At 40.5% G+C, this 10107-nt stretch overlaps 1 protein-coding gene across 2 annotated transcripts in view; it reads right to left on the reverse strand.

Moving 5' to 3' along the window:
* LOC103156783 (A disintegrin and metalloproteinase with thrombospondin motifs 8) overlaps positions 1-10107 on the reverse strand; it is a 48051-nt gene extending 37944 nt beyond the window's left edge. The window contains exons 1-2 of one of the 2 annotated variants that reach the window (XM_007578952.2): positions 8973-10107; positions 5150-5389 (exon numbers count right to left, since the gene is read on the reverse strand). In XM_007578952.2, the coding sequence (XP_007579014.1) occupies positions 5150-5389; positions 8973-9698 (966 nt within the window). In that variant the 5' untranslated portion in view covers positions 9699-10107. The remainder of the gene's footprint in view (positions 1-5149; positions 5390-8972) is intronic. The other variant, XM_007578953.2, reaches the window with a different exon arrangement.

Genomic DNA, 10107 nt, shown 5'->3' on the forward strand with positions numbered 1-10107 from the left:
CTAGTCTTTTAGGGTTTGTCTCTACCGGCTTTGCACATGTAGTGATTGAAAGTTTTTGCTAACCTATTTTCAAATAAACATGTTGTTCAGAGCATCTGTTCTTTAGTAAAGACGTTAAATGTCAGCATGCAGCTGTCCACGGCTCTGATTTGGAAAAAAGAAGATGGTAGTACAGCAGAAATCTTTTCCGTGGCGACAGAAGCCTGCTCTTGCATTTGTGACCTCACCTCACCCCAAACTCTGGGATTCAAAAGACATCTGGACTCAAAGATGCAGACAGTTAATATGTACCCCAGCATGCAAAGGTACATAGTGTTCCACAATAGTAGCAATCACACTGGTAAGCATAGGCATTGATGCAAAACTAGATCTAGATGTGAAACACTATGCCATCATAGAAGCAAGCTAGCAAGCAGTACTGCTAAAAAGAAATACTAGAAAAAAATGTTTCCACTAAATGAAATACAGTTTAACAGCGCAATTATTATAGGTTTACAACAGCAAACAGAGTTTCCTTCTGACAGATGCTTGGCATGGATTCACAGCCTTGAGCCAGCCAGACATTTAACCCCTGACCCCTGAAGTATCTTCATCATAGCAGGGACTGATTTGTAGTGAAACGAAAGTCAGCTTGTCCAAGAGGAGACTTCTGCCCTCTACATTTCAAACCGTATTGCTACATAAATGGAAAACAATCATAAATTGGGTTTGCATGAATGATGGTTTCCCCTGACTGAAGGTCCAACACAAGACAGAGAGAAGCCATGTGTTCTGTTCACCGTTGGCTTGATCCAGGGGCCAGATTTACTTTCTAGCGTCAAGCAGAGAGCAAACAAATGCCAGGTTTGTCGTTAAACCAACCTCAACACCAGAGAGCTGACCTATAAAACTTTAACAATAGCTGACTTATTCACCTAAGGCATTGTTAGCATCTTCATAGCAGCTAGAAGTTGACAGAAGAACTAGTTTGTCACAACTCAAATCCTCAGGGTTTCCTCTTGAGGCCTCCGTAAAGCATAATTTGTTTGTTCTGTGTTGACATTCCCCCCAGCTTGGAAAGGATTCCAGCTTTTCCATTTCAATCTGTTTTCTGCATCCATAATTGACCTGTCTGTCCTCATTCTATCTCCATGTTTTGTAATCCGATGGACCACAACACAAGACATGAGAACAAGAATCCCTTAATATGACAGCAGCTAAACTTGGCTATTTGTCTTGCATATACAATTTCCTAATGTTGTAGGAAACATGCAGTGAAAACATTTGTGCTATGTCTTGTTTTAGGTTTAACATCACTACCATCGTCAATGAGCAACAGATTTGGCAACATAGCTATAAAAATGAAACCATAGTCTGCTCTGAAAGGTTTGTTCCAGAGAATGACTTCCTGAAGTACAGGTTGTGTGAAATAACAAATTTGACCCTGTTGAGGGGGCTCTAATCAATTAGGGTAAGTGGAAATGACTTTTTAATTTGCAGTGCCTACCACTGGAAACAAATATACTAAGTAGTCTAAATCAGATATTTTTACCATGGAGTTTCATCTGAATCAAGCAGAAATCTTTGGATTGAATAGAAACATTTCAGTGACTGAAATACAAGTAATTGGATTTGAACTGGGCTTACTTGTTTTTTATGTAACGAGCTTTTAAGCAACTTTTATTTTGATTTGGTGCCATCACATTAGAAATATTACCTGATCTGACCAAGTTGAAAACACATACTACTGGGATTAGATTAGCAGTCTGGTGCCCAAATGTTTCATTACAGAAATTCCTAGAAGTAGAGAGAAGTTAGAAGGCTTCGACATTCAGAGAAATATCTTTTTCTTCATTATCACAGTGTTACCTGCCACTCAACTTCTCATAAAATCCCATTGTATTGGGCAAATGTTCATTTATTCATTCAGCCACCTTAACAACTCTAGATTTATTAAGTTGCCTACTGTAAGTGTCTCTCAGGACCTTTGGTGTTGCTCCGGTCAGCTGTCCACAGCCCAAACAGGACTGATCCAGCCCTCACATTCTGTTGCCTGTTGAGTAATTTATGAAGTCTGTTTGCACGCACCACACTCATTCAGAAAAAAATGAATTTACATGACTGCATGTAAATATAGACATAGTCATGTACAGTAAATATGGTGCTCTTTCTTTTTTTCACATCACTGTAAGACCCATACAGTTGCTCTTCCATTCAAACTTCAATCTGGCCTTCACATTTATGCATCCAGTGACGTCTCAGCATTACATAAAATACACGTGGCTCAATTGCTATGAAATATTCCAGCTGTCAACAGAGAACACAGAAGTTCACCCACATGGTGAAATATGACTGCTTCTGAGTTCAATCAGAACATTACTTTAGAATGATATTGGTAGCACCTTTATCAGTTTCATGTCCTCCACATGCCCAAAGGCTCCCACTGAGTTACCTCATATACACCTAAATTAAGAATAGTTATAAATAATTACTGTTTCCACAAATTCTGGCCCATATGGGTAGCTTTCTGTTTTCCATCATCCTCAGTAATGTAGCCAAGATTCACAATTTCAAAAATAAATCATATTTAAACACATGCCCCACATCTGCACAGTCACATTTTTACCTATAGTACTGGCTAGCATTAATAATTACACTTAGGATTCTTAGGATGATTTCTATTTGACTTTTTCATCAGTTTGGTAACATGACGAAACAATCTTGACCAGAGGTTGTGGTTCAGTTCTCCAGCCACACCCAAATCTGATTGATGCCATAAATCACTCAACTAGAACCTGTCTGACATCCATCCATCCATTGTCTAACACCCTTGTCCCTTAGTGGGGTCGGGAGGTGATGGTGCCTATCTCCAGCTAACCTTCTGGGCGAGAGGCGGGGTCACCCTGGACAGGTCGCCAGTCTGCTGCAGAACCTGTCTGACAATATAAAGTAAAACATCATTCCCTGATTCATAGAAATTAAAAAATAGATGAAAATTATTACTGGAAAGGATAACAAAGTCAGTTCTAAGGCTCTATGACTGCAGCGAACCACAGTGAGAACCCGGCTGAGCTGGTGGGAAAAAAATGGGCCTAAACATTAAATTTAATTTCATTTATCCAGTAGGGACTACACACTTTAATTGACATTTCTGCAAATGCACCAGAATTAGCTAAACGGCTATTTTTCATCTGTTGTCCCTGGACAATGCTCAATTTGTCTAGCTATAAACAAAGAATAAAATAACTTAATGATACAAACTGTCAGTAAATACAAAACAACACAAATAAACTACAAAACAATTATAAAAAGTATAAGAAGTAATTCAAACTAAATTAAATTATACTTGCTAGTATCCATTTGGATTGTGGGAAATGAAGGATTTTGTCACACAAGAAATGTAGGTAATCAGTAAACTTGACTATGAAATCTCAACAGCCCATGGACACCGAGTCCACCATAAAGGATCCCAGACAAGGTACCTGGGATCCTTTATTTATTTATGTTGAGGTCAGAGGTCAGAGCTAATGATCCAATGATTCAACAATAGAAAAGAGAGACTGGACAAAAATGGCATCCATGGTTGAATTTCAATGCAGAACTAGCTACTGAAGAAGAAAGAGCACAAAGTTCACATTACGCACAGTAATGCCTCACATGAATCAAAGAAGATGATGATTCTGGATACCTCTGGGGAAATATTCTCTTGACTGTAAAGAACTATCTGGAAAGCATGAGTCCTGCTACATTTGTCATGGATTTTAGAAAAAGAACCTCAGACTGACTCTAAAACGTACTGGTGGTTTGATGGTATCTGTTTAGTCCGCTTTAACCTCTGGTTTGTTGGCCTTGGAAGTCCAGTTCATTTGTGGAGGTGTGAATATGCAATTGAACTCTGGTACAAACAGAAAAAATGAACTCTGGTCTGCCTACAAACCTCAATATGGGTACAGTTGAGGTGAACTCTGGTGCATTTTGAATGCATATGTGAACACCAAGCAAACTGAAGACCACTCCAAAAGCAGGAATGAATACAGGGCAGGGCATTCTGGGTAAATACAACCAAGATAAACATGCAAGTCTATCACTTGTGTAGAAAACTGGAAAATATTTAAATTAACTAAAATAAATAAACAAAAAAACTGAAACAACAAATAAAATGAATTATGAAGTCTCTGTAAACAAAACCATCCTTCAAAAAAGGATAGTTGAGAGCAAATATCCAGTTTTTGAGAGAAAAGAGAAAAAAATCATGAATCAAGCAAATAGACATTTTTAATTGATCATGCCATTAACTGATTACTTATTGTGAACGACCTATACGCCAAAGACAAAAGAGAAATCCTACAACCTTTAAAATCAGATGCTGCTCCATTTTTGTTTCCGTTTTGTGAAGAAGGAAGTTGTGCTCAGTGTCTTCTACTGAGGTTTTCCTGTTATTTCCCTCAGTGGTTCTTGGTGCAGCGCCACCACAGGCGAGGAGGGGAACCATTTCTTCAAATGGTTTAGATCGTTTAGCACAGTGCAGTCTGGAAGAGAACTGCAGCAGCTGAAAATGGAACAAATGTTGAAGTTTTGGTCCTTAATAGAACCAAATCTACTGGACTATGAGCCATGAAAATGCCCGAAGATCAAACTGTTAAGTGGACAAAATTATACGTGAAAGACGCTGAGCCAAAAAATGATGGTATTGAAGTGTGAAAGTCAAAGACTTAAATCTAATTTCACTTTATCTGATGGCAGTTGTTGCTGTCAACACAACCATTAGTTTTACAGAGAATTAACTTTTTTATGGGTTGGTCTGGATATCTGCTACAAGCAGTTGCCAGATGCAGAATGTGTCTAATGGATGTGATAGATATCATTACTAATTGCTCTGTTATGACTTAACCTGACCGCTTGGCTTAAAGCTATTCCAGAAAGCATTTCCCCTGAGTGCACTGGAGACTTTTTAATACATCCACAAGCAGATCTTAGCTCAGTGATTGACTGATCCCTCCACTCATGATACCTCACTTCTACTTTCTGATGCTTGGCACACAGTATGCAGCAGTCCCATCTGGATTAAACCTGTCCATCATATTCTGAGCAAATTTCACTAAAAGCATAGCGTCAGTTAAAACCCTGAGCTCATTACAAGCAAACAGCAGGCCAGTGGTCCACCCCTCACCTCTCTGGTGAACAGCATTGCCGTGTCGTAGTGCTCAGGATGCCTTTGGCTTGGTGGGTTGAAAAGCTGCTGCCAGGAGCAGAAGTTGCGCAGAGCTACGCCTCCGTTGCTGGACAGCTCCGGTCCAGCCTCCTCGTCCTCCACCACCAACATCTTCACCACCACTATGTTCACTGAGTTCTTGATGCTGGGGTGCTTGTACAGCTGGGCCACCATGGACATGAGGGTGAGGACGTAGTGCTGCAGAGAAAAGCAAAAGAACAAGATGTTTCTTTCCATTTAGTAAAATTATAATGTTGTGTTTCAGACTTTTTTTGAGGTAAACAATGTTTTTGACACAATCTCTTGCTTACTAGTTATGCCTTGTAAGTCATTATTTAGTATGTGTTACACAGAATATGCTTTATTTAAGTTAAATGCAAGAGGTTTAGTCAAATACAACATATTTTGCTTGTTTTATTGATAGAGATGAAGTATGTAACATTTATATAAATGTAATTTTTACATATTTCTTAAAGCTTTCACTATGTCATAACAGTATAACATGAGATAGGTCATCTGCAAAAAGTGTGGCTCCTATTGCTGTCTGCATGGTCTCTGCTGTGCTGTAGCTGGCTCTGCTCCATTTTATCACATTTCTCCTACTATATCATCTTGACAGAGAAAAAGTTGAAAAAAATATGCAAAAAAACACATTTTTATGAAAGTTGGACACTGCAGCTTTAATGTCAAATGCATAAAGATACAGATTCATCACATGATGCTCCCATCTTCTTAAAGCTACAAGGTAGCAATGACTATTGTTAGATAAATCATTCTAATATTATAAAGTCATGGCTTGATTTTCTGTTTCTAATGAGAGCAGAACATATTGGCCTAAAGTCAGTTAGAATGTAAAGTCAGAGGCACGTGGAGAAAACAGACACGGATCAGCTCTAACACTGGGATGTCTTGTCATGCCACGGCTGGAATGGATTTTCAGACACTAGAGGTCAAATTATTTGCTTGCTGACTGGGAGTGTGTAAGAGAAAAAGCTGGAAAACATGCCATGATGTGGCTGACATCACTTTTCAGAGTCCCACATAGAAAGTTTTCCACATCTACACGAACAGCTACAGGTGGGGGCGGGGGGTGTTTTAAATTTGAAATGTGTGTTTGTATTGGAGAGTTGCTGGTGTAAGATTTAGTTCATCTGATCCTGGTTGTACAGTTGCCTAAGAGGGCTTGGCAGCCGAGGACGGGGCTAAATGCAAACAGACAGAGCTCTCCGAGCTTGAAGAAAATCTGTTGATTTTGTTTTGCTTAAAGGCAGCAGAGCCAGGATCTTCACGTTACATCATCCTTTTGAACTTTTTCACATTCTGCCACTTGAACTTCAGTGTGTTTAAAAGGGATTTTATGTTGCAGGTCAATACAAAGCAGCTTCTAATAGTGAAGTGGAAGAAAAGTGCTGTAAAACCACACCTCTTTTTATCTTTTACTAATTGAAAAACATGAAAAATGTGGCGTGCATTTTACTCATCTTCCTTTACACTGATGCCTCTAGTAAATAGAGCCAAGATGTGTCTCACTTAATTTCATATGTATGTGCACACTGTAAAACATTTAAAGGTGGTTTAACTTGAAAATAAAAGTCCACCTGGTGCCTTGAAAATACAATTTAAGTCAACAAGAAAATGGTTTTGGTTTTAACTCAGAAATTACAGTTCATGAAGTTGATTTAACAACAAGAGACAAGTTGTCTAAACATTGTTTTTTAAGTTAATTAATATTGTATTGAGTTTTGACTTAATGCTGCAATTTATAACAAATAATTATTTCACAATATGCAAGAAAAAAAACTGCCCTCACCTAGTTAAAGAGCACACATATTGCAATTATGTGTACTCACAATATCAAGTTAAAATAACTACTTATTTTACTTTTACTTTGGAATATTTTAAATTCCTGTTTTGAATTGCATGAACAAAATTTCTGATCTGATAATGAATTTTATTAAACACCAAAATGAATTCTGCTCATAAACATTTAGTGTGAACAGGACATTATCCTCAAGCTTTGCAAACTGTCAGTTGCATTAAAATGAACATTTGCCTTAAAAACATATAATAGTCCAATCAGTGTAAAACACTTCCATCTGAGCAGCAGTAGACTACAGATCTCTATCGCAAGGCAAAATTTTATACTATACCGTTTATATTGTGCATTCCTAGTGGGGAGGTTCAATATTACCATGTTCATGCATTAGATAGGCACAGTGAATATTGAGACTGAAATCAAATTGAGAATCTGTGTTGCATCCAACCTGACTGAGCTTCAAGTGTTTTGATAAGAAAAGTGGAGAAAACGTTGAGCTTGTGGCACAGCTCAGCGGTTGGTGTTGAGGCGTTCTCACCTTGGTGAAGCAAGCTGTACATAAATCAGATTTGAAACTTTGTGAACTTTGGCCAAAGTGATAGATATTCAGGCATTCAATAGAGACAGAATACCTCTGAAAGCTCTCCAGTGTCAGGAGAAAGCTGGTCAATGTGCAAACAGAGTTCCTTCACAAGATCACCCCGTCCCCCAAGCTCCTGATACCTAAATATAGCCAACATGTGTTTTATTTCATTTCATAAAACAAACAAGACACGATGTATCTTTTTCCAGGCAGCAGAAAACTAAAACTGCAAATACCCAATTACTAGAGCAACTATTGTATGTTGGCCTGTCACATTAACTTAAATATTATGTAATGTGGAGAAGTTCAAGGCGTGTCAAACCCTTTACAAAGAACTCGGTTTTCAAACTGGTTAAAGCCAGTATCTATAGATATTGGCTTTAACCAGTTTCTGATGCTCTGAAAAGAAAATGGCATTCAATAAATCTTGCAAACCCCATGAATCTTTTGGGATGATGGCAAAGCAATGCTGCCAATGTGTGACAAAGCTTAAAGGAATGTGCTCCAGCATTTTTTGCATTTCTGTTGCCTGACTCCTTCTCTCAGCCTGTGGAGATCAGCAGCCCGATTTCCTCTCAGCCTCACTCTGCGTCAAAAGCACGTTCTATGAAGCAGCCGAGGAAAACAAACCGATGCCTGGTGTATTTTCTTCCAGCATTGAATTCAGGCTCAACAGACAGGTTGGGGGAACTAAGGCGATGAGCATTGCCAGGAAAGTTAGTGAGATATTTAACGAAAGTCAGGATTCACCATCACAGTAACGTTTGCAGGTTGTAAGAGACAGTAATTGGTGAGTTTTACCTGTTTTGTGGAACTGTGGAACACACCATATTGATTAATCATTAATCATGGCTGAAAGTTGCACAAAAAGGTTCATATCGCTTGATTTTAGGCTTCATGTACTGACTTTGAGTCCATTTCAGAACTGCTTTTATTTTTAAAGATTCTAAACAGAATGTCTTACCAGTCTGGACTTTGACAAGCTTCTGCCAGACATTCCTCAATCCTGGACGGAACCAGATGTGACGTGACTATTAGTTTTTGGGGGAGGCTGTTTTGGAAAGAGGAGCTTCTCAAACCAATAATCATTTTAAGTCTATACTGAAACCCAATTTCTTTACATTTAAGCTGAGACTGAGCAGAATATCTTGGTTTCCATCACATAGTTAGTTTGGTTTATTTATTTTGTTGTTAACTTAGGTTCTTATGGTCCCTTAAAGTTTTCTGTATTGTTACTGGAGCCGTCTTATACACTGTAAAGCAGGTTCATCAACACGTTAATCTGTAATATGCTGTTAAAATGGGGTTTTGATTTTTCGGGAAAGCGCAATCTAAAAGCTGGAGTTGACCGTGAAAGAGAGAGTGATCTCACGTCTCCTGACCTTTATTTCATCTCCATAGAAGTGGGTCATGGTCGAGTCTGCTACGGCCAAGGTTTCTATGAAGCGTGGCTCTGAAACGAAGCGTTTCCGGCGAGCTTCCCTCCGTGCATCACTGCCGCCGTGCGTAAAACTTTCCGCTCCGAGCGTCTCCGCAGCGCCATTAAACAGGAGGGGAACTCCGCGGTTCTCGGCGAGTATCCTCCTCCTGATCACATGCAGCTGCTCGGCAGAGTCCGGTCGCTGGCCGCTGCGGAGTTTGGGCTCGATCAGATACTCCTTCCCTTCCGAGATGAAGGAGCCGAAGATGCCCGAGCACAGGCTGACCGCTACGAGCGAGTTCTCGTCCTGACCCACGTTTCCGGAGAAGAAGCATCTCCGCAGGCGTCCTTCGCTCTCCTGTGTCCGGTTCTTGGAGCCGTTGTGGTCAGAGCGCAACTCGGGCTGGGCACCTGAAGCGCTGCGTAAAGTGGCCGTGTATCCGGCGCTGACGCCCTGGATGTTGAAGGCCGGCGACAGAAAACTGGTGTCTGGGATGAGGTTCAGAGTCAGGTTCCTGCCGAACGCCTTGAGGGTGAAAATGGGGTTCTCTTCGCTTCTCTTCCAGAAGCGGCCGCCGATTCTGCTGTTAATCCGAACAGGTACAACATCCTCTGACTCAAACTGGGAGGCAAGAGCTGCGTTGACTAGGCAGAGGAGCAAAGAGACGAAACGCGGCGTGATGCGCATCTTCTGACACAAGACGCAGAGAGCTGCTGCCACGGGGAAAATGCAGCTTGATGTTTAGGAAGTGATGCGCCCTCCTCAGTCCAGGGACTATTATCCTTAAATCCCCAACACTCCCAGGCAGTGCTCTGTCTATGAACTGTCTCCGGAAGTCTTTCTGTGTTCCTCTGAACAGCACTGCATTCTGGACACATCAGGGGTATTTATACGTCTTGCTCTTCCCTCGGCATGACGGGGGTTTATTTTTGATATCCCTTCTTGCTGGAAATTCTCCTCCCACCAGCACTTCACGAGAAACTCACGGAAAAAAAATCCTCCAATGAGAGCGGACTGACTCTCCGCCCTGCGGAGGGGACTGACAACCGCACTCCTATTATTAACCAGCCCTGCTGCCTGGCAGCGGCGGGACGAG

Source organism: Poecilia formosa, unplaced genomic scaffold, assembly GCF_000485575.1.
Source record: "Poecilia formosa unplaced genomic scaffold, Poecilia_formosa-5.1.2 Scaffold500, whole genome shotgun sequence".
Classification (NCBI taxonomy): domain Eukaryota; kingdom Metazoa; phylum Chordata; class Actinopteri; order Cyprinodontiformes; family Poeciliidae; genus Poecilia; species Poecilia formosa.